The sequence below is a fragment of the Trachurus japonicus genome, chromosome 4, assembly GCF_045865225.1.
Source record: "Trachurus japonicus isolate A0001 chromosome 4, Traja_1.0".
Lineage (NCBI taxonomy): Eukaryota > Metazoa > Chordata > Actinopteri > Carangiformes > Carangidae > Trachurus > Trachurus japonicus.
In genome coordinates, this window is record NC_140910.1 from 2,190,547 (window position 1) to 2,216,125 (window position 25,579).

At 43.3% G+C, this 25,579-nt stretch overlaps 1 protein-coding gene across 11 annotated transcripts in view; it reads left to right on the forward strand.

The window, feature by feature from the left end:
• The first annotated feature begins 305 nt into the window (after positions 1-305).
• Positions 306-25,579, forward strand: part of palld (palladin, cytoskeletal associated protein) — a 60,764-nt gene continuing 35,490 nt past the window's right edge. For 8 of the 11 annotated variants that reach the window (XM_085773310.1, XM_085773313.1, XM_085773316.1 and 5 more), the window contains exons 1-5: positions 306-499; positions 910-1,175; positions 2,691-3,665; positions 25,097-25,272; positions 25,402-25,468. In XM_085773310.1, the coding sequence (XP_085629436.1) occupies positions 2,692-3,665; positions 25,097-25,272; positions 25,402-25,468 (1,217 nt within the window). In that variant the 5' untranslated portion in view covers positions 306-499; positions 910-1,175; position 2,691. Of the gene's footprint in view, positions 500-879; positions 1,176-2,690; positions 3,666-25,096; positions 25,273-25,401; positions 25,469-25,579 lie in introns of those variants that run through there. The other 3 variants (XM_085773314.1, XM_085773318.1, XM_085773312.1) reach the window with 2 other exon arrangements.

Genomic DNA, 25,579 nt, shown 5'->3' on the forward strand with positions numbered 1-25,579 from the left:
AGACCACAAACACATATGACACATATAGGTTACTGAGGTCACCACTAAATAATGCAGTTGTTTTTAATAATACCATACATATCATTATTGCTAATTGTGGTATGGTGACAAGTGAGAAGAATTTTAGATTACTAGTAGTCAGTAAGCATGTGTGCACATACTGTGTGTGTGGATGTACAGTAAATAGTTTGGAAATTCCTTCCAAACTTATCACTGGCACTTAACTGTAATCAGTAGATTAATGAAGAACCAGAATAGCTCTGAGAGCACAAAATGTGATAGTGGCCTCGAAATAGACTAAGTGAGGCTGCATGGCCTCTGACTGTCTGTGTCTGTGCACACTGGCATTTGTTGGCAGGGCAGACAGAAGAACTGATTCAGACCTTTACACGCTCTCTATAGGAAGCATTGACCTTGACCAAACCTGGTGCTGAACCTTCATCTCAGCTCTTTTTGTGCTGAGTCCTCCCCGGCCCTTTTTGAGATCACTTACTTGCAGGTGAGACAGACAAGTGGGTGGTCTGGGGTCATTGGGTCAACCCAGCTCGACACGGTGGCAGCACTGATGAGCTGCTGTCATGGTACTGCAGTGAGATGTCTTCACTTGACAAATTATAACCATCAACTGACTTATTCAGCAGCTGCATGTTTGATCTCTCCTCATGACTCAGACCTGCATGTGCTGCTATCAGTGACTGATGCACATTGAGTGCTTATGAATGTTGCATGAACCCGACTGTCCTGCCTTATTTGTGCATATTGAGGATATACAGTGTCAAAAATTGTATTTTAGTCTGCATGCATCCTTACTGCTCTGTTTACTGTGTTTAATTAACAAATACTGTGTGAAAAATGTCACCACTGCCTTCTGTTCCCCAGGACTACCTTAACACTCTCTCCTCTTGCCAGTATTCTGGCTGTGAAACCTGAGCCGGGGGCCAAATATAGCCCCACACAGTGAGCAGTAAGGGACCAGGACAGATGGGACAGCAGGCCACTGCAGGGGCAGTACGCAATTGGACCCTGAACCTGAAAGATCCTGCTGACTGTCCGACCAATAAGGCTGCTCTTCTGGAGAGAGAAGCTTCGTTTTGACTCATTCTTACTAAATAAACAGGACAAACCTGGAATCACAAAACCAGGAGAGCGTGTTTCAAAAAGTAGCCCACTTTAAGGTAAGTTTGGTCTTTTTAAAATATATATTTTAATTTTAATTTTACAGCTTAGATGTTAATTGTTTATCAATAGTATGAGCCATATCATTTAATGTGACAGGGGCTCTGTTTTAGACATCTTTACTTATATAGTATATTAATCAAATCACAAAGGCAGGGCATGTATCGGAGCTTCTGCTATGTTTTTGAAAGGGATTTTGATTCATTCTCATTTCAAAGTACTTTGTATTAGATCTAACACTTTCTGTGGAAATTAAAATATAGCATACTAAGATAACATATTAAGGTTTTTCTAAGAAAGAACAGGAGCTAGTAGAAACTGTGAGAGCACTTTGTCAATCATTCTTAGTGCCTCATTTTCCACATTCATATTTAATCAGCACTGTGCTGTTGTTGCTCTCATCATGGGACGTTTGGGGGATAAGAACACGTCTTGTTATGTATATTTATTACTTTACCCCAGTGTCTGTCAGTGTATGTCTGCGCACATCCAGTCGTACCTGTGTGCGTGTGTTTGAAGGTAGCGTCTGAAGGAGCCCTCTCCTTTGCTCAGGGTGGGTGGGGTTACACCGCTGCTGTGAAACATAGCCTAAGAGATTAAAAATAACAACAGCTGGTCTTCAGGACGCCATGAGGCGCTGAGTGTCTCACTGCGTCAGACATGTATCCACACCACCAGAGTCACAACATGTTGTGCAGCTCCAGTCAAAGTCTCCACAGATCAGATCAAACTAAATGACTCACTGTGCTGCTGAATGATGTGACACTTTTATGATACATGTAAACTCGCATCAGATGATATTAATGTGTTTTGGATTGTTGTTAAATATTCCCTCTGTACACGTGCCTTAACTTCCCTGTACACAAAACAGCACAACCATATTTAGAACATTTTTATTAATTTATTGTATGAGCAGACTGATTGGCAGAATCATAATAATTTTGTATGAAAAATGTTATTGCAGTCTGTGTTATAATTTGTGTTATTTAACTGACATTGTTTACTCATGGATTGTGTTGATAATTGATTATCATTTGGAAAAAAAACCCTCATGTAATGATAACAACAACTGTTAACATATCAATCAACTGTATTATATGATTGTGAACAGAATCGATTTATAAATAAAGTCTGATAAAGCAAGGACTTTTTAAAATAAAATTATTAGTTATTATTCAAAAAACAACCAATGGATGGAGAAACAGATGTAATCTGTATTTTTAGTCCTAAATGTAAAGGAAGAAACGGGGCAAGGAAGAAATGTTGGTTATGTTGACTGTGACCTCAGTAAAAGCTTCTGTTAATACCCACCAACTGTGTCCAGACAACAGTGGTCTGAGTCATCCTGCCAGCTATGGCATGTGCGTGATGAAGCATCCAGCTTTGTCACATTTGATTTCCCTTCTCTCTGTTTGTCATCTCCTCTTTTTACTAATGGGTGTCAGATATAAGCTGTAATGTCCACAGTAGCATGTAATCTGCTGGTTAATGGAGCTGCTGTGTGTTTCATGCAGGATGCAGGACGGGAGTTGGAACCAGCCACTCCCCCTCTCTCTGCTGCTCAAGGACTCAGCAGCAGGCAGGACCTTGGAGGGCAATGGAGGTGTGTTTTCAGAGGCGTCCTCTGACGGGGAACTCTACCTGGACTCTGTGACAGAGCTGGATTCTGGAGACGGGGACTTTGCAGATCTGACTGCCTTCTTAAGTGCAGAAGAGATTAACCGTAGCCTGGACCTGGCCTTTGAGGCCTTTGGCGAATCTGAAGATCCAGGCCACCCTCATCCTACACCTCAGGAGCAGGTTCTCCAACCTAGTCCCACCCACCCTGTTAACACCCAGACTACTGAAAACCTCATCACAAGCACAAACCTGCACCACCAGACCAAAGCCCCCTACCAGGATGATAACGCAGCAGTTAGAGTCTCCTCCAGTCAGAACACTGCCCTCAGCAAACCTGCACAGGTGTCCAGCGAGGCTCCGTCCTCCGCTGAGAGAGTTGTCCGCCTCAAACCCATGCCGCCAGTTTATAAGCAGGATAAACCCAGGCTACTTCATGAAGGCCTGGAGCTGAACGACCGGGCAGCTTCGGCCACAGAGTTCTGCAGCCGAGCTGCCACGTTCATCGAGGAGCTGTCCTCCATTTTCAAAGGCTCCTCTCAACTGGAGCAGGTGGAGGAGGACTCCTCCTCCCCTGACAGCGGCTATCTGTCTCCTAGGAGCCAGCGGCCGGTCCCTCAGGGCTCGGTCTCTGCTCCCTCGGTGCCTCCCAGCCAGCAGACCCCGTACAGCCAGTCGGACGTGGGTCCTCAGCCTGGGGGCCCCGTGGATGTGGCAGCTACTGCCAGGTACCAACAAACGGGAGCTCCAACCTCAGCTGAGCCCCTGTCCCCTCCTCAGTTCCTCCAGAAGCTGAAGAGTCAGGAGGTGGCAGAGGGAAGCCCCATCCGTCTGGAGTGTCGAGTCAGAGGAAACCCCCTCCCACTGGTCAGGTAGGTTTGTCCTGAGTAATATCATGTGTGTGTGAATGTGAGATTTGACAGGTTTTATATTCTAGCAGTTTTTTGTGTAGTGAACAGCAAATGGTGGATAATATTGTAAATATTTACAATATAGCAATATTGTGATTCTACTCCTCGACGTCCCTTTTCATCCTTAATAGATAGAAAGAAATTCAGAAAACAATACGAGCTCATCAAAATGAGAAGTTAGTTTTCTCTTTAGTAAATCATTCCATTGTATTCACTCTTTGAAAGATGTTTGATCTATTTTTTTTGTTTTATACATAATATCTATCATGTTTTCTGGTATCTTCACAAACAAGTTTTCACATTTCTTAATTGGTTAATTTATTGATTATTTGCTTTTTTGGCTGATTGACCGGCCCTTTCTATGTGGTACGGATGAGGTGGTGAGTTCAGCACTTTGACATATTGAAGATGGTTGAATTGAAGTAAACTCTAAAGAACTGTTCACACAGATGGTGATGGATGGAGAATGTCCTGCCATTCCTGGTGTTTAGGTGAAGGAGTTGTTTATACTCATGTGTAACGTAGATATTGTCTTGACTCAGACTTTCACTTTTTGTTTTCACTATTTCAGTTGACCATTATAAAGACATTTTGTCCTGACATTGGTTCTCCAGGTGAGACTCAACACCTGAACAGGGGTCAATTCGCTCAACTTGGTGAAACACGTTTTTGTGGTAACTCAGCGAGCAGACACTTCTGGTTGTTATTAGTCATGGTCTTCAGACGCCTGTCTCTGAGATTTATCTTGAAGCAGAGTAGATGTCTTTGGCGCAGCTTCACCTCCTTCTCCATGGAAAAAGGAAAAAGTCCAGAGAGGTCAAAACACCAGCAGCACTCACAGTCTACAGAACAAGATTATTGTTAGACCAGCGCAGCTCAGCTCAGCTCCTGGCCTCCATCAGGGTCTTTACAAACACATTACATGCTAAAAAAGTGAATTGGGAAACTATGAGACAAATTTGAAACAACCAATCAAATGCAGATATGTATATATCAGCCAATGGAACGAATATGAACGTGAATATGAATACAAATTACTTTATTAATCCCTAAAGGGAAATTGGGAAAAAGGGGAAAAAATGTTTAACAATAAAGTTGTTCTGTGCACTGCAGCGTTGCTGACCTTTGACCTCTGACACCCTAAATTAACCCATTAGAGGGGAATTCTATTTGTTGTTTTTTCTTTATTGGATAAATACATTTAAAAATGTTAAGAGCAACTCTTCTTTCCATCTGGCCTGGATTATCCACACAGCACAGTGTTAGTCACTCTCTAATGGATGAACTCTGCAGCGTGACCAAGGTGTTGCTTAATTTCTTATTAATGTCATTTGATCACAGCAATAGAGTTCTGTCCACTTTGACTGCACTGGTCTGAAGGTAGAAGTCCCACAGAGGTAGATCTCAAAGCTGCTGTAAACATCTAAATGTTCCCATGACCACATTTTACCAAGGGGCAAATAAAAAAACACAACTTCGTAATCCTGCGAAGGAACGTGATTTTCCAGGTATACCTTGATTTGAGTGAACACAATCCAAGAATACACTGACGTAGAGTGTGTGTGTCGGTGATGCTGACCAGATTCGGTGTCAGGATCCGGCCTCTCTGACCCGGCCGTTTCAGATAAGCTGAGAGGTGACAGTTACCCATGTGTTGACAAGTGGAGCACCTGGTTTGGGGTTTGGAGGGGACTTCCACCCATTTGTCCATGGGTACCTGTGCCAGTTGTCTAATTTATGCCTGGATGAAGTGTTATTCAGCTTGAGAGGACCGCAGAGCCTGCGCCTGGCAATTTGCACCAGTTCATCAGCAAACTAAAAATACACTGCATGCTCTCTTGTTTCTAGATCTCACAGCTCTGTCAACACACGGCTGTTTACTATGGACAAATATCTCAACTAAGTCAAGTTTTTATTGTGATAATTTCAGGGGGATTGCGGCTGTCTCAGTTTCACCTTTGAATTATTAAACCCTAGAACTTTAAATTTCTACTGAACTTGAATTCAAACTTTATTTAACCTTTATTTTGACAGGGTAGATCCATTGACAGTGGGCTCTCTTTTTCAAGGACGCCCTGTAGCAGCAGAGTAGACATAGAAATCACAAAAACATTAATACAATACAGTAAAAGACAAGGTAATAAAAAATTTACAACATAGTAGTAATCAGACTAAATGAGTCAAATGAACGTTTGGATGTGTGTGTACACATTACCTATAGATGTGAAACCTGCATTGAAAATACTGTGGATCTTAGTAGTCTTCGTCTTGTCTGAGTTTATTATAATCGACCTTTCAAAGGGTCCAGGAGAGTCAGAGTTTCAGTTTCAGGGAGTTTTAAACAGGCGATGCGTTTTTAGGTATCTGTGTAATCAGAAGACATAAAGTCAGTGGCCCAGGTCGTGTATCTCCTCAGTCCGCTATGAGGGGCCTCTTCTGTGGCTGTATAAATAGTCTTGAGGCCAACAGGAGCCATGCACAGGAATGCAGGCAATGCAATGACAAGGCGTTTTCAGTCAGCAGCCTCTACGTGTCCCCACACCTTCTTGGGGAATATGAAGGTAGTGTGTAGCGTGTTTTACCACAGGGGAACAGGAGAACCTACTCACTGTGGCTGCACCGACCTGCTATACCCAGAGGTGGACAAAATATACTGCTGCGTTACTTAAGTCAATGTATAGTATAGATACAGTACTTCTGCTATGATTTCAACACTGATGGAAATGGCCAGAAAAACATAACTGAATCAAGTAGAAAACAGCAACCAGCTGTCAATCAAACTCATCAAAATAACCTTGCATGGTCTCTAAAGTTGGATGGAAAATTTTTGTGAATTCTGGCCACACATTTAAAACAAAATGAATCTTTGTTTAAGTTCAAACATAAACTTGAAGCATCTTCTTCCTCATCTTCATCTGCCAAGTTCAAACTGAACTGGTCAGACGTGTAGCAACACAACGTGACTGACAGTGTAGGACTGGGACTGGTTTGACTCCTGTGATCAACACAGTGCATCTATCATACTAGAAAATACAATAGATTAATTCTTATAGTTAAACGCTCCGCTTTAAAGTAATAAATCTTTAATTTCTCCCCAGAAATAATGTGGAGTCAAAAGTACAATAGTTGTCTTTGTGAAGGAGATAAAAGGCATTTGTTAGATATTGGAGAAATTTACAGTACTCAAGTAAGTGTCCTTTATTACTGTCCACCCTGGCTATAACAGAGGGGATGAATGGAAAGCTAAGAGGCAACATGTTCGGTCACAGTGGCAGCTCTTTACAGTAATGAGCAGTTCTCAGTTTTGTCTGTACGCTGTCAAAAAAAAGTGCTGATTACGAACACTAGATGGCAGCAAATTATCTGCTATTCAAAATAAAACTGCATCCTCAGGAAGCAGCTTCTAGGAAAAGATTAAAAGTAAGACGAGCGCTTGCAAAGACAGTGAAGTATCAGTATCTGTGCTGAGACGTCTCCTCAGCCGGAGGACAAACTCAGTCTTCTGTCTGTCCGCTGTAACGTACAGTACAGTACAAGTGAACGTAGTGGGACCAGGCTGCTCTGCTCAACTCAACTGTAAAATTAACACCGCACAAGACCTTTTCATCTCATTCACCCTGCTCATAACTGTAACCACATGCTGCACAATACTTTTACTGCCTCTCTGTGTAAATTGTACATTTCACACATATGTATAAAGCTGGTACCTGCAGAGCTGTCTGCAGCTGGATGTGCCCGTGGTTGGACCTGCTATCACGCACATATGCGTGCTCTTTATGTGCTCCAGAGTTAATGGGTTCGGTTCACTATTTTCCTCGATTGAAGCAACCTGCCCTTGAAAGTTTCCGTGCTGTTATTTGTGCGTGTGTGTGTTTTTAGTTTTTTGGTTGTTTTTTCAAGGCTGAATTCAAATGCCTGATTTCCATTTAGTGTTCATTTCCCATGGGCAGCGCCTTTGATGCCAGTCCAAGCAGGTGATGCACCTCCTCACCTCGCTCCCAGCTCTCTCCAGGCTTAATGAGCTGCTGCTGAGCTGATGCCAGCATTTTGCACAGCCAGTGAAAGAGACATTCCTTGTGGCTGGGCGCTGGGCGCGGCCCTCTGTGGTCGGCCACAATTTGTCTCGGCCGGAGAGAGTCTTATGGTCCTGAGCGCCTGGTATTCCTCAGCTTGTCCTCATGCTCCTCACACACAATGCTTTATGCAATGCTCTGTTTGTAATGATGCATCGCTGGCATTGGGATGCGTGTGTGCTCTATCCTTGTGGGAACCACTTTGTGCATTTTTTCAGTCTGAGGTCATTCGGGCCTTTCTTTACCTCTTCAAGGGGATAGTTTGGGGTTAAGATGAGCTGTTGGCATAAAGGAAGAAAAAAATGAATGTGTGAAATCTGTGTGTGCGTGTTTTGTTGTTAAAGAGAGCATATCTAAACAAAACCGATGGTGTGAGGTCGGGTCGTGCAGAACACCAAACGCTGCAGGTGCCTGATGACTGATTCCTCGCCGTTTCAATGCATTACAAAGCAGACAGGGACGATCCATCTCTGATTGTGGCGTGCTTGGCCCGGCGAGCTATTTTAGGCGTTTTGTGTGATGCTCTTCCATGTCATTACCCGAGCTGCCTGCTGTGCAAACAAGGCATTTCAAAACCTGAATAAAGAGAGATGGGCAGTTACGCTAGAGAGCGAGCGGCCTCGCCTTCTCACTTTCAACCGTTTCCCAAAACACAGGGGTAGATGAGAGGCTGCTGAAGTCTTCTGCTCTGGAATCCACATGGGGCGTCTCAAACATGAGGCGCAGACGACATCCCATTATCTCATGATGGAATTTGTAGTTAAATATAAAGTATTGTCCTGGTTTGAATATAAACACTCTACCCAAATTGAGCTAACAGTGACCAAGAGGGTCATAAACACCAGAAAGGCACAGACATAAAAGAAGATGTAAGTGTTTTTTTCAGCTGATGACTCAAATAAATTTACTCCTGTGGGTACAAACAGACTTAGCTTGGTCCTGTAAACCAGACCACTGGTTCAGATTATGGACTAATTCATCCCTCTGCAGGCAGAAGGGTCAGCGCCCACTGATCTGAGTCGTGTGCAAACGTTACATCTTCTCCTTGTGCCTGTGGGTTTTCTGCAGTCACAATCCAAATACATACAGCTCAGGTTAACAGGAGTGACGGTGAGTGTGAACAAGTGTTTGTCTCCATGTGTTGGTGGTGTATGCTGCACTCGGCCCCCTGTGACCTGAAAAGGATAAAAAGTATAATCAGTGACTCATGGGTATCATCTTAAATGTCACCATGAGTAACAACTTTTTGGTGCATGCTGATATGACTCTGATAGTCACACTGTTGATTTGGGTTGGACAAGAAAGAAAGAAAGAAAGAAAGAAAGAAAGAAAGAAAGAAAGAAAAAGTATCTATACATTTATGTAAATATAGATATATATAAGCAAAACTATAAATGAGAAACAAAAAAGAAGCTACACCCATGAAAAATAAAGTTGTTATGTGGGATAGTGTTTTTCTCTCTGTGTTGTTTTAAAGCACATTAGTTTTAAAACTCATAACTTGTTGGACCTGTTACCTTAAACCTTATAATCTTACTTCCAGTATTTTCTGATAGATGAGAGATTAGTGGACAGAAACACATCTAGAGTGTGGGTTATAGTTTGTAATCAGATTAGTGCTATTTAAGTTCTCCAGTCCAACTGTGATGTCATTTTTTTATGGTTGAACAAAGCATTCAAATTCAACCTATGTAGTATTGTAAGTGTAAACATAAACAGTAACACTACACGTGACTGAAACATGTTCAGGAAACACAGAGATGTTTCCTCTGGGTTTGGTTTCTACTTGTGTTTTGTTGTTGGTCTTAGGTTTTTTTGTTTTTTCTTTGTCTCTTGCTCCACACCGACTCGTTACATTTTCACACACTGCTAATGGAAAGATGTGGGTTTGGCACATCAGCCTGTTGTTGCAAGAGCACTCACTATACCAGTTACAGTAGCCCTTCCTCCTACATTGTGTGAAACAGACTTGGTATGAGGTCATAGCAGGTGACCCACTGCTGACTCATGACGTAGCCTGACTGTAATGCTGACTGTTTGGCCTGTTTCAGGAAGGCCATAATTTTAAATTCTCCCTCATGGGCTCATTTGATCTCTGCAGGAGGAGGGGGGAGAGGAAAGAGCCCTGGTATTTTTATACCTGCTTTTTTTTGCTACATTTTTCAAGCATGATGTCATTTCATATTTAGGCTTCAAATAATGAGAGAACCTGGAGCGACTATGGGGGTGCACTCATGCAAAAAATGAACTCTATATTGGGACTATTAGACAAAAACTTCACATTCCTGAAACATGAAAACATTTAAGAAGGAGGGATACTGTATGGAGATTTTGCAAGTTGATGTGAGGCAGTCAGTTTGACGTATTGTTTAGTTCTCACTATGCTGATAACTGACCTTGTGTGCGTTAGACGTGTACAGATGTGTTTAAAGCCGTAGAGTACATTCGACCTTGTTCACTGCAGGTTGCCAAAGAATTTTGTGATGGAACCAGAAATAGACAAAGCGGCTTTAATGTATCACTGTTGAATGTGTCCGGCTGCGGAGGATACACATGGAGACATCAGCAGTAAAACAGTCAGATAGACACACGTCAGTGGTATTCTTCAGTGGTGCGTTAATGGCAGCTGCTGACGAATGAAGCTGTCCTGTCTAAGCCTCAGCGGTGGCCTCCTGGCCCTCCGCCGGCCTGGAGACAGAGTGTGAAGTTTCACCCAATGAGGTGAGACTTTTCCTTCTCCTCTTCCAGCCTCGGAGTCGAGGAGCCTCCCCGACCTTGAACCCTTAACGCGTACAGTCCCGAATTTCACTCTAATCTTCTTATCCAGTTACAGGTTTCCTCTATGACTTACAGTATGCAAGGCAGCTCTGGCCGCAGAGATAAATTGTTGTGTGTGTTTCATTACACTTTCTATGATTCCTCAGTTGAAAAGACCACACAGGGTTCAAGTGAAAAGTTTCTGAATGTATTTACATTTACTCATCAGCAGATGCTTTTAGGAACATCACAAAAATCTCAGTGCAATAGGAGACCATGTAGATAGATAGATAGATAGATAGATAGATAGATAGATAGATAGATAGATAGATAGATAGATAGATAGATAGATAGATAGATAGATAGATAGATAGATAGATAGATAGATAGATAGATAGATACATACATAGATAGATAGATAGATAGATAGATAGATAGATAGATAGATAGATAGATAGATAGATAGATAGATAGATAGATAGATAGATAGATAGATAGATAAGTTTATTGGTCACATGCAAAGCTAAAACCAAGGTTAAAAAACAGTGCAGTGAAATGCAAAACAATGTATATAGCTATTCAATAAGTGCAAGGAGATTGGGGCACCCAAAATGCACAAAAGTGCTGGTTGGGCATGTGAGGGTGAGAGGCAGTAGCATTAATAGAGCATTTTGTAGCTTATTCCATCATCAAGGAACCACAGACCAGTACAGGCTGTCTCTGTAGATGTCTAATGTGTGGGGATGGTGATGCTAGACGATGCTGACACTGAGACTATGACAGAAATGATGTATGAACCTTGTACATACTGCACTGGTTTTGGTTTAGATGTATTAGATTTGCACCTGTTGATACACACAGCCAAAAGGATTCTGGGCTCATCGACAGCACCATGTTGAAATCACATTCAATGCTAAGTGGGTGAGTCTTATAATCCATGATGAGGGATTTATCTTTTTTTTTTTGTTCAGAATAATTCAAAACAATGTAACTTTGGACATAGAAGAAGTGTTTTCATTCTGCCGGCACTGTGAGTAATGATCACAATACCAAGCAAGATGAGAAAGAGTTAAGGAGAGTGAAAAGCAGAGGGAAATGAGATTTGTAGCGAGTTACATAAATGGATCAGTGACAGCTGAAGAAGTGGAATAGCAGATTTAATATGAAGTATGTCTGGTGTGGACAAAGGCAGCAGTCATGCACGACAGGAGGACGGTAATCTAAGACAAGCTCAACAGGAGGACGGGCAGAGGACGCTCCATAAATCTTCACTCTGCACTGAAGCCTCTCCTCCGACCTCCGTGCCCAGTGTCAGCGGTCTGTTCCACCTCATCAGTAAACATGCGCAGACCATCGCCATCAACCTGCCCCATCAGGCCGACCGGGCTCAGTCACACATGAACGCTCAGACAAGCTGCTCACGTTACCTGAGCCTCACACAAAACACAGACTTAAAAAAAAAAAGAAAAGTCACTTTGTCAATGATTACAGCTCCGAGAACTGTCCAGGATCACTTGAACAAGTGGGCGAGGTTCAGGTCTGCGGTCTAGAGTCTTCCGGGCCTCGGGGTCTGCTCCACAGCTGGGCTGTGAACAGCAAGCACCAGGTTACATTCCTCTGTTCACCTGTTAAATGACGCTCTGCTATTCATCATGCTTGATAAGGCATGGCCATTAGATTCAGCTTACAGTAATCTGCCTTTTGATGAGATATTTTAGGCTGTTATTTTTTCCTGGACGTCGGATTCCTGCACGGCTGCCAAAGAGCTGCTTTTGAAGTGGAGCCCGATTCAATTATGTATCTTTGACATTATTGGAGTGGTGGAATTTAGTGTGCGCTGCTGCTTGTATGTGTTTGTGTGTCTTGATGTGTGTTTTTGTCTGGATAGAAATAGCAGTCTCAGAGTCTCTTGGTGCTTACAACCGCAGATTGTGTAGTGTATCATGCGCTGGGCTGTGTGAAAATGGGAGTCTGAGGCAGGGATGCTTGTTTTACGAGCAGACGAGAGGTCGACTGGGACTCGTAAAAACAAGCTCAAGCCTTCCTTCCCATGTACATGTGACAGGATAACAACTGTATAAATGTTAAACTGTCTTAACTTGAAACTCAAGATGTGCATATTTGTTCTCCAGTCTCTCCATGTTTGTTTTTTGCATATCACTTTAATGAATATCCCAGTGTTTTCGTCCTTTCTCTCCTGATATCAGATACAACATGGGATCCGGTTTCATGTGAGGGACAGGAGGAGGAGGAGGACGAAGAGAGGATGATGCTCCAGATCTGGCGCATGTGTGCCTGATCGGAGCTCAGATACGAGTCCATAAATCCAGAGTGAGAAAGAGAGGTTGCAGAGTTCAATCCCTGACAGCAACCTCGGCCTGTTGTCTCTGCTGCCATTTATCTCCTCTGGTGGAGTTCTCTTGGCAGCAGCCTTACAGTCGTTTCCTCGTCTTTTTGGGGTCTTCAGCTCAGCAGAATTACAGGGTGCTGACGGTCAACCCTGACTGATCCGGTTTTGCACAGCGTCTTGCTCACACTGTCTCAGATCTGGCTGGGGAACAGTCAAGGATGCAGATGCTGAGCTGCATTCTGCACTCACACAGCAGGAGAGGTGGTCTGGCTCTCACGGAGGCAGATGGTTTTTGTATGTTTGTGTGTTGCCATGTTTGTGGTAAGGTCGTGGGTGGCTGGTTGGAAGTTGGATCAAATTGTTTTGATTTGTTTTTTGTTGATTTGTTTTTTTTCAGTGCATTTCCTTGTCAACAGATGTCCAGAGGTACGCTCGCTCGCTGCTTCCTCTGCTTCAGACTTTTCTTGAGTCAGAATTTGCACCTGGTCTGTGCCATTCACACAACGTCGACTACAGGATGCAGAGAAAGAGGCAAAATTGGTTGCCATAATTGTTACCATTCAAGAGATATAACTGCAGGAGCTGACTCAAGGCACAGCCATACATGTGACCACAGATCTGCACTGTGTGGTTCAGCTATTGCATTATCTCCATCTAATTGTTGTTCCCAGAAAGTTGTGATACATACGTAAGGCAGACACAGGCTGCTCTGCGGTTTGTCTCCAGCTGTAATTACTCAGTGGCAGCAGCGAGATTGATGAATGTGGTCGTGGAGGAATTTGGAAATTTGGAAATTGATGAAATTTATCTGACGTAAAGCACTCCCATAGGTGTGACCACAGACTGTATGTAAAAGACTACTGGCTTTGGCAGAAAGAGTTTGGTTGGTACCGCTTTACAATACGCCTGTGGATTTATAAATCATTTATAAGCTGTTAGAACAGAGTAGATAAAACTGGAAACACTGACCAGTTGCTTGCTAAATAGTGAGCCCACATTTATCAGTATTATTAAGCCCCTTAGGTCATTAATTACTGAGGTTTCTTTATGTTCTCCAACATAAAGTGTTTGTACCTGCTGCTTCAGCACAGTCTTAATCTTTAAAAAGGTGTGTTTGGCAGATTGGATTATTGCAAATCAAATTATCATTTCAATCACATATCACCACTATAACTACAGGTGTTGATTAGACTGTTGTGCACAGTGGATATTACCATAGGACTTTGGTTCTCCAGCTGTAACACAGTTACTGACTTTCCTTTGACTTAAAGGGATAGTTCGGCATTTTGGCAAATTGGCCCATTGCCATAATCCCTATAGTCTTAGCAGTAGGTTTGTTACCTTTAATTGTCGGTGTAAGCTACTTTTAGAACAGCGGAGCAGAGCTGTGAGCTGCTCAGAGCTACGCTACGGAGGCTAATGGGATTTCTTGGTTTCCCTCATCAAACTCATCAAATACACAATCCAACAACTCCAAAACGCTCTGGTGGACAAGTTGTGACCTGCACATTCACCACGCTATGAGATAATAACAGAACGTTACGAGACAGAGTTGTTGTTACCGAACCTACTCCTATAGGGCTGCCCCGACCAACCACCGTGCTCACACAGTCTTTATCCTACACATATTGTACCTGTGGCCTGATGTTCACGGTGCTGATTTTCCCTCATCATCATCATCATCATCATCATCATCATCATCTCATTTTCATATCCATTTGTTTGTTAGTAACACGAATTTTGCAAGATATTGTAAAATGTGAAACGCATTACCATTTATTAACTAGATAAGGCTTCTAAGAGTTATAAATGGGAGGAATTCATTAGTAAGATTAATGAGTGGGAAGCATTAACTCAATCTTGCCAAATAGTGAGCCTGTATCAAAGTATGAAAATTATACAGCTAATTTACAAAGTGTTGACAACCAAATTAATAAGCTCATTATAAATCCTTTATAAGGGCAGTTTATTGTTAATTCTTACAGCGTATTCAGACCAATGAGCCTTTTAACGACCAACCCCCTCTACCCACAGTTTCACATATAGTAAAACCTCTGTTGGTCAATAAGACCTCTGATCTTTTTGGCAGTCAGTCCACTGACTTGAGGCTTCACGTTGCTGTTTAAATATGTGGTCTCATTTATTTGATACGGCTGGTTTGTTTAATTTGGGGTTCTTCTAGTTGTTGCTTTTGTTGGTTTTTTCCGCCGGATTTATTTGACAGTTTTGAGGATGTATCGTCCTCACAGTATGACATCATGAGAGGACATGTCTCTGTTTTTGTTAGTGTCATTTGGTCTCCTTGGTGCACAAACAGAAGTTGCCATGACAACATGCCCCCATTTTTTTTGTGATGTCAACTGACCTTTGCTCGACCCTCTGAAATATTCTGTGCAAGTGGGTGTCTGATTGAATACGCATGAATGTTTGGTTGTTTGTAATGTGATTACAAATGTGTATGTGTGCTTCCATCTGCAGCTGTGTAGATTTGCATGTTCATAAACCCAGCGTGTCGCTCCGTGGGAGAAATCTCCTCATTCTTGTTGACTCACCCGTTAAAAAGCAGCTTCCATCAGGACTTTCTTTTTTCATGTTCCCTGTGATCCTCTCTTGTGTGTGGAGCGGGAGGCCACTGGGACGAAGCAGGGGGTCTGACATGGCCACTGTCGGTCTGTCCATAATTAATAGGAACATCCAGAGACTGTAAAAGCTCTTCCTCTTATTAGCTCATGTTTTATAGTCACTTAGGGGAAGTACGGCGCTTTTCATGTTGTTATCGCTACAAATGGGAGTGAGTTCTTTCACAAAGTACAGGAATGTGAGTAAAAAAAACCACATGATTACAGCGTGTGCCACCGGGACAGACGTCGTAAGGAGTGTGATCCTCTCATCATGGAGCTTTATGTCATGTAGTCTCACACACACAGACACAAAGAGAGCAGGCCTTCCTAGTAACAAGCACCACAAATAACCCCACGTGCCACGTCTCAGCGGTAGGGATCTTGGGGATCTTCACTGACAGCAAACCAAAATATCACCAGTGTCTGTATCGGAGCCCCTGCAGTGGCCTACAACACACACCACACCCTGTCATTCTGCATCCACTCCGAAGAACCACAAATACAAGGCTTTTACCTAGTGACCAGTGAATCTGAAGTCTGTATGTTTGGCATTGTTGTATCATCCTGTTTTGTGTCCATGTGTGTGGTGTGTGCAGTTGTTAGTACAAAGCATGAGCAGACAGTAGCCACAGCCATCTGTCTTGGACTTGCCAGGTGTTGCCAACTCAGAGTGGTCTATTTAGATCCTGACTTATGTGAGCTATTTTGGTTGGGGCCTAACTGGGCTTTTTAGACGGACTGCTTAGCTCTGCTATGTGGTATTTATTAAAGGGATAGTTCAAGATTTTGGCAAATTGGCCCATTGCCATAATCCCTATAGTTTTAGGAGTAGGTTCGTTACCTTTAGTTGTCGGTGCAAGCTATTTTTAGAACAGTGGAGCAGAGCCGCTAGCTGCTCAGAGCTACGCTACGGAGGCTAATGGGATTTCTTGGTTTCCCTCATCAATCAAATACACAATCCAACAACTCCAAAACACTCTGGTGGAGTTGTGACCTGCACATTCACCACGCTATGCGATAATAACAGAACGTTATGAGAAGGAGTTGTTTTCGAGGCAAATACAGAGACTGCTTGCCGAAAAACTGCCCCCGATGGGAGCACGCATCAGTGGTTTTGCATGAATTTACCTTGCGGCTCTGCTCCACCGTTCTAAAAATAGCTTGCACTGACATTTAAAGGGGAACTATGCAAGTCCACTTGCTTGTGCGCGTTTCTGTTGCGGTGCGCAGAGACGAGAGCTGGGACACCGGGGCAGTGGCCAGGTACTGTACTGATGTTGCGAGGTTGGTTTTCAGACGTGAGAGGCCAGGTGAAGGCAGAGAGTTAACGATCACAATTACTCAGGAGCTTTTTTTAAAAATGTGAGGGAGAAATCCTGCTTAGTTCCTCTTTAAAGGTAACGAACCTACTCCTAAAACTATAGGGATTATGGCAATGGGCCAATTTGCCAAAATCTTGAACTATCCCTTTAAGTAAGTGCCATTAAATGTGGTGCCACACTGTAGTACTATGTAGCACCGTCTCCTTTTTATTTTTTAATGGTAACTCCTGTTCCTGCCATCACAGATCAGGGCCCCAGAGGTTTCCATGGTGACAGGGTCATTTGGCCGGAGCCCAGGTTTTGCTGTGGTGCTTTTGATGGTCAGCAGACTGTGGCCTGGACTTACGCACGAGTAGAAAAAGCAAGGTTTGTTTTTTGTTTGGGAGACGGATTCCAGATCGAACCAGCAAGAACATAACATGACCGTGAATCGCCTTGTTTAAATGTTTGCAGCCCGCAAACTGTATCACAACCAGAGGAAGTTTACCTGTGTCCTGCTTAGAGCTGCAGTGAGTTTGACTTATATGGGCTGGATTTATCCTTTTTTTTTTTATGAAGGAATGGGAAAAACATGGGGACAATTCAACCAACCACTGGAATTACATGAATGAACTCAGTGTGGGCAGCTCCGCAACAGTTTTTGCATTTTAAATGTGTCTTAAAATGTATTTTTCTTTCTGCTCTTCTGTCTCGTGTGGAATTTGGCAGCTGTAGCCTGCTCCCTCCCTCTCTACCCTCGGCTCAGGCTGAGCATTGTGTGTATGTCTGACTGAGTTGACTCAGAGTGGCCGTCCCGGTGTGAGAGTGTCAGTGGCTCAGTGTGTGTCATGCTGCCAGGAGAAACTCTGTGTACAAGCTGAGATCAAGGAAATCATAGTGGACTTAACTGGTCACAGCGCGACAGCTCAGGTAAGCTACAGACTGATTGTAGTCAGTGATGTGATGCAGTCAGGTGAAACTTAAGTCAAGCTTATGTTTATTTGATCTTTATGGTATTGTTATGATGGAGATTATCAGACTGAGTGAGAGTAGCCTACAGTCCTGTGATTTACTTATCTCATTGAACCAGGTGCAGGATTCAGGAACATTAGCAACATTGGTTTCTCTATGAAACAACAGCTAATGGACTGTGTGTAATATTTATTTGAATGAATGAACCATAAATGAGTGGGATCTATTGTTCTTTTCTGAACAAAGATGAAAACCTGCTTCTGTTTAATCTTTTTAGTTTTAAATCTAAAGAGTTCATCAGGCCTCTGAATGACAAAACGTATTGAAATTAAGTTGAATATACGTGAATGTGTGTTTGTGTGTGTTTTGCTGAGGTGTGTGAATTTGTAGCTCAGCTGTTGCACATGTCTGTCACTATTTTGGTAACTCTTTCGCTCACACATACATCACTTCATTCACTTCAACAATTCACTTCATTCTGAGACAGATAGAGTTAAATGTGTTGCCGCAGGAACTGTACATACTGTACTATTATGTACATTAGTTTGTATTATTTAGTACTAATCACAGCATGGATTTCATATTTTATATTAATGTTAATACCCACAAAGGTTTAGTCAGATGATTTTTCCTTCTTGGAAACACTGGCCCTCGGATCTGCTCTCCTGTGATGCATCAGTGGATAATGTCTGTTGATGGACAACATGGGGAGACGTTGAGAGTCTGGCCCTCCCTCCCTCCCCGGCGCTTAAAATTCCTTGGAGAAAAATACCCTTCATGGCTTCCGGTCAGAGCTGTAGCTGTCATCTGCAGCTGTCCGCTGTCCCGAATATTCCACTGACCTCTGACCCTGTGGTCCTGTTGCCCCGGTTAACAGGGCTCCATCATCAGATGACTTCTGCTGCTTTATGGAGCTTCAGATCTCTCTATGAATCATCTTTAATCAAGACATTTGTGTTTGCAGGCACTTCAGGCATGTAGAAGAGTGCAAGACAGAGTGTCTCCTTAACTGCCCAGATGACAACGCTCAAACAAATGGACTAGAACTTGTTGGAAGATCTGCTGTCGCTTTATTTAGATATTTACCCAGGGTTAGGGTTAACCCTTTAAAGTGACCTATAGTCCCTGGCAGCTCAGAATAGTTTTATACCAACACACTCCCACTGCATTAAAACTGAGTTAGTCATACATGAGGATTGATGTAATTTAATTACAGCCAATATAACCACTAATAGGGTGTGAAACAGGCACATCCAAAAGCACATTCACTGACACTGGATCAAAAAGATTGAACTAAAAGGCAAAGGTAAGGAAAAGGAAATGTCTCTTTTGGTCTTCATCAATTCCTCAGAAATAAAACTTGATCTCTCGCTTGCTGTATATGCCACCATGCCAACCGGCTAGCTGCTCTTTGGTGCTGAGCAGCTACAGTAAGCCTGCACTGCATCCCAGAACTAATCTGTGTAAAAACAGCTGCTCGCTGCGCCTGAAAAAGATGCTAATGAGAGCAGTGAGAGTTGTGAGCCATGAAACCAAAACAGTGAGTTAAAAGCATCCAAAGTGCTCTCTATGACTTTAAGTCATTGTTTATCACCTCCATCAAGGAGGTTATATTTTCACCCATGTCCTCATGGGACATTTTTTAGTAAGATGAATTATAAACTATGTCTCCAACCACATGGCGACATGGAGCTGAGATCTCTGAGTTTGTGTAATTTGGTGCAGGTCCAGATGATAATCTGGATCCCCACAGACCTGTAGGGATGTTGTTTGGCCTTGGCAGAGGTATGCACTTTACTGAATGCCAATCAGTCAACAGCTATGTGTCTCTGTGACGTGCTGACCAACAGTGTCCAGTGGTAATATGAGCAAAATGCTGACTCAGAGTGGCAGTATTAACACATACAGTACCGAGGAAAAGTTTTAGGCACTATAAGTGAAGATGCTTTCATGACAACAAAAGAAACTGACATCAGGTCATAACTTGGTGTGACCGAGTCTTTAAAACAGCACCAATTCTCCTCTAGACACTTGGACACAGTTTTTCCAGGTTCTTGACTGGCAGGTTGTTGAAGCATCTTGGAGAACTTGTCATAGTTCTTGTGTGGATTGAGGCTGTCTCGGTGCCTTCTGCCTCTTCATGGAATCCCAGACTGACTCCATAATGTTGTGGAGGGGCTATAGCATCTGTTGGTATAGGACTCTTCTACTTGTGAATTAAAATGTAATGTTTGGGTCATTGTCATGCTGCAGAATAAATGTGGGATCGATCAGATGCCTCTTGCATTATGGGTAAGAACCTGAAGTGCCCAAATCTTTTGCACAGTACTGTATGTTAAGCAGGTTGAATATTTACTATATTCACCATCTTAGTTTTCATGCATGGGAACGTGTGGCTAAGGCTAATGCTAGCACGGCTAAAACGAGCTACAGCTGGAGCAGCTTGGAAATGTGTTTGTTTAAGAGAGCTAATGTGTCTGTGTGTCTGAGGAGTCAGAGCCTGGAGTGGATCTGTAGGCTTTGGCATGTGAAGCTGCTCTCAGTTTAATTACGCCAGGCAGGTAAATCATGCATTGAATGGGACTATGGGAGCAATACTGGTACCACTGCATTGCATACCTCGAGGGCAGGTAAATGATGCATTATGTGGTATTATGGGAAATTACAGTAATAAGGAGAAGAGGGCTGTGGTGGGAATAAATATTTTGCAGCTTTAGTCAGGTTGTGCTTTCAGACCTTCGACTAAGCCTTTTAGAGCTGCAGTCATTGTTGGCTTCAGTCAGCATCCGTGGGAAAGAGGAAACCCAGTCTGCTTTCCTTCTTGTGTTTGCGTGAATCAGGAGATTTCTCTGTTGTGGATGATAAAACCAACATGGCTCACTATAGAGTCTGGCCAGTTGCAGTTGACCTCTATTGAAGTTTGTAATTAGGGATAAAGACAGCCCTCATGCCGCTCCTCTTGTCCAGTTGCACTTTGGTTGACTTCTGTGGCTCCAAACTGGACACAGCGCAAATAGTCAAATCAAAGACAAATGTGTCCGCGGAACCATATATACAGTCTCCCTATGTCTTATATAGGGGTCGTTGACTGACACATGGGTGTGTTTTTGCAACCATGTCACTCCTACGTCCTGTCAAGGTCATTTCTGCGATCGAACCCTCCTCCGTTTTTTTCCCTCTTCCCTCTGCGCTCTGGCTTCCACTCATTTGGGTTTGTGGTGAAACTGAGCCCAGCTTCATAAAATTTTCCATCAACAGCAGCAAATAACAACAGGGTCAGACGAGGAGAGTGTGGCCCTCAGCACACACGATGGAGGCCAGGGCAACAGCCTCTGGTTTGGCCTGTCCAATGGAACGCTCTCTTCTTCTGCATATGAATAGGTTAGTGCAGGGAGGAGATCATCCTCTGGTTGATAACTGAGGCGTCATCTGGCCTCAGTTGTCTTAAGTGTATAATTGCCTTCTCACATGCTAGCTTTACTGGGAGAGCTGCTGACAGGCTGGTCGATCGGTGGTGGTGGGAGATTTAGTCACCATCTTGGCTGGGTGCCTCAGGGTGGGAGATGAATGAAGAGGTGGGGCGTTACTCATGTAGCCTATGCACTTCCAGCTATTTGGTATGCATGTTCTGAATAGTTGTGTTTTATAATGGTATTGTGTTGAGAGGAAATGGGTGGTAAATTTATGCTCTGCCAAGAAATTTCTACCTTCACTCTGTTCCCTCTGTACACCCAGCCCCTGATTTTCCAACACGCCCTGCTTCCCCTGCAAATGAGCCTATTGATGGTTGAATTCTTCATGTGCCTCCTGGACTCTGTGTGTGTGTGTGTGTGTGTGTGTGTGTGTGTGTGTGTGTGTGTGTGTGTGTGTGTGTGTGTGTGTGTGTGTGTGTGTGTGTGTGTGTGACTCAACAAAGTCCCCGCTGGAGAAAACACCCCATGCTGTTTAGACCTAACACCATGTTCAGCACATTCCAAAGAAATAGAGAGGGGATTAAATAAACAGTACCGTCTGTCTCTGAATGAGTTTACTCAGTAATTATGCATAATGGTGGATCATTAAGGTTGATTAATAAGGGGTTTTTATTGTTGTTGCTTGTTGGGAATGGGTTGTGCTTCCTAGTTCATGCTCAGTCAACCCTCGGAGGAGCATGAGCTGATGAGTCTCCTGCTCCGCTCTGTGTTTCGTCAAATTGTGCCCAAACAAATTTACATTTCCATTCCTTTACTCCTACTGAGCAGATGGTCTGTGTTTTAAATTCAGCACAGGGAGCTTGGTAGACCTTTGTGCCATAACCAGAATGGAAAACCACTGAAGACTTTTAAAGGAAAAAAAAAAACCTCCACTGATAAATATTTGAATTATATTTGTACATTTGACTTTGCACATGTTGCTGAATGCTTCTCCTGAGATCTGGACAGATTCAGACCAGCCCTGTGGAAAACCAATCCCACTGCAGTTTGCTCGCTATAGTTCCAGATACATACACGAAACACACAGTATATAACAAGAGTCTTAACATCCCCCATCTCAGAAACCATAGTCATTAGTATAGTGATGTCATGTGTTACATTAATCCCTTTCCTGTGTGTGTTTAGTTTAATGTCCATATGATTTTCCAATATTGAAGCGGATTTGCATTGTGTACTCCACATTAAACTTTGAGCATATGGCTGTAAAGTCCTGAGTGAACCGTTTTGATTTATTTGGTGAAGGAAAGTAGTGAGGGTTTAAACAACAAAAGAAACCTGAGTTTCCCGAGCAAATCCACAGCAGACATGGCCATCACCCAAACGAGTTGTTTTCCCTTTTCTCTGCCTGGTTATAATCTGGAAAAATGAATTTCAAAACCACACACACATATTGGTTTGCTCAAACAATCAGATTTTTTAACTCTCTGTCAGCTTTGTATCAAAGAGTTTTGGCCCGGGTCGTAGAACAAAGTCGAGTCGCACATGATCCCTGCGTTGTTCCGGCCTTTCTCTGTCTGCCTCATGTGTTTGATGCTCAGACAGCTGCCGGGGTTGTCTGGAGCGTGGCGGATGACTCCCGGCCTCCGTTGCCTGGAGGGCAAACACAGCGAGCGGATAAGGTCTCCCTGCTCGTGCCACAAACGGCTCTTCGTTACTCTCGTGCCGCGATCTGTTTCCTATCATTTAACACACTGGCGTCTGGCTGCATGACAGAAATCAGCCAAGTTTCCTTTGCTTCCCCTCATCAAGCGATAAGACAGAGGAGCTGCCCCGAGGAGTCTGTTGTTCTGGGGTTTGGAGCTCGGTGTAAAAACCAACGGCAGAGAAAGCGGAGACACCAGTGACAAGACTCTGCACTTCTCCATCTGTCACTGCCGCTGACGAATGGCTCAGTGCGATCCGTCTCAGTAATGACAGAGCGTTTAATTTTTCCTGTCTGACCCTGGCTGACTCATGCACATTCACCTCCTCTTCCTGTACTTGCCATTCATTCATTCACTTTCTCTCAGGCCCGGCTGCTGATCTCACACCCACTCTGTCAGGTGTAAATCCTCGGGTATGAATTGTTGTCTGAATATTTTGGCTGATGGATTGCTTTCTGGAACGGGAGCCAGCCTGCTGTTTGACTGACACCCCAGAGTGTGTAAAATCGAGTAATGGCCGTGCAGCAGGATGTCGGGAAGTTTTATACAGCTCTCCAAGATAGTTGAACGTCCTGAGGTCAGCGCTCCGGATGGACAGAACAGCTGTTCTTCCGGTATTTTGGGAATTCCTGCCCCTCCCCTCTGTCAGTCAATGCAGAGAGGGTGAGAAGTGGACAAGACATGTATGACCTTTGTTTAATAAGGTGCTAATAGGCAGCACAGAGGGCAGTGTGCCAGTGGAGCGTGGGTATTTTGTTCAATGTGTCACGATGCAGAGATAGGACATTTGTATTGATAGACTCAATACACTTATGTGTGTGTATCTGCAGGAAATGTGTGATGTGAACCCTGTGTGATCCTGTTTTTGATGTGCTGGAGGGTGTGTGGGGAAGGTGGGGGCTGTGGGTTGGGGTCCTGCTTTAATCATAACTCTGCGAAGAGAGATGAGAAGGACCACGCTGGCTGTGTGGAAGACTCTCTCATGCCTCCTGGGTCTCAGATCAGGGAACAAAGCTGGTGTTTTTGCAGACCCCAGGGAGGAGGTGGTCTGCACACGCCGGCTTTATTAGCAGACACGCAAGACTCTGACTGGAGGTGGGGAAAAGGGTGTATCTGCTTCCCGTAACACAGCGTCTCGTCAGCGGCTGATATGTGGCAGATAGGGAAACTCAGACGTGCCCTGAGGGTGTGTGTGAGTGTGTGAATGAGTAGTTACTGAAGTGATTGGATTGGCAGGCCTCCATCATATCTGGAAAAGCTATATTTAAGTTTAAATATTTGACAAGAAAAATGATGGCCTTTGTCAGTCAGATTTTATTGAGAAGGTAAAAAAAATGTGATGATTCATGATTCCTGTTACATGCGGTCTTCCTTTACTGGATCTTTTCTTCACCAGTGTTGCTGTGCATCTTGATTTTTACTGTGAAACTGATAGACTGAATACATTTGCGAGAATATGTCCCACAATCACCCACAAATAAATAATAATTTAAGTACTGACTACACAATGTACTACACTGACAGTTCCAATAGAGGTTTTGCTACAGTACATGGCTAACATTAGCATCAACAGCTGTTTACTCACCAGTCTGGAAGAAATGTTGTGATTTCATCTTGAAACTTATTCATTCATAAATCAAATCTTTTCCTCCATTGAAGTTAGTATGCTAACTACCAGTCTGCCCTGAAGACATAGGGCTGATTAATTACCTGCAAAACTAATGACATTCCCATCAGCTGTGTTTTGTTTAGCAAATGTTTGGATGCAAATTTAACACAGAGATCGTGAACATGGTAAACAAAACATATCCATGCCACCATTCTTGTAGCATGCTAATTGATGGTAACATTTAAACCACATCCGTGCCTACATGTGGCCTCACAGACTCGTTAACATAGCTGTAACAGCCTACCGTACTATATTATTGTACTATATTTTATGAGTCCGTTTTCCAATGAAAAATGGTAGTTGTATTTATTTTATCAGCACAGTTTGCAAACTGTTAGCTTGGAGCACTATGTTGAGAAAATAGACAGAAGGATGATTTCAGTTTATCAAACTTCTTAAAGCTTGGTGTGTCAATCCAGCTCCAGTTTTTAGATTTTAAAAGTGATTACTAGGCTTTCTTTGCTTATGCAAACCAGCTGTTCTGATTGGCAATAACACGATCAAGTAAAGTTGTGCTTCACCTCCTTTGTCAGGTGGTTCTGTGAAGGCCGTGAGCTGCACAACTCTCCTGACATACAGATCTGGAGGGATGGTGACCTGCACACACTGGTGATCACTGAAGCCTTTGAGGACGACACGGGACGGTACACCTGCGTGGCGTCCAACAGTCTTGGAGCAGACAACACCTCTGCTGAGGTTTACATTGAAGGTACTTGATGAAACACATGACACATTTTCAGCTGTTCAAATGAGAAGCTTCAACTCTACTGATCTACTATCTTGTACTGCCACTACCATGTAGGAATAATCTTCATTGGTTCTATCAATATTTCATCAGGAGCGTCGTCATCAGACTCAGACGGAGAAGGAGCAGCGTCAAAATCCAGATCAGGAACCATGCCTCAGTACGTGTTTCTGCATGACCTCTTGTGAACCCATGACCCAGTGAACCTTGAACCCCTGAACAGGTTAACTGAGCCCTGCAGCAGATAATCAGGTCTGCTGCCTGCTACTTA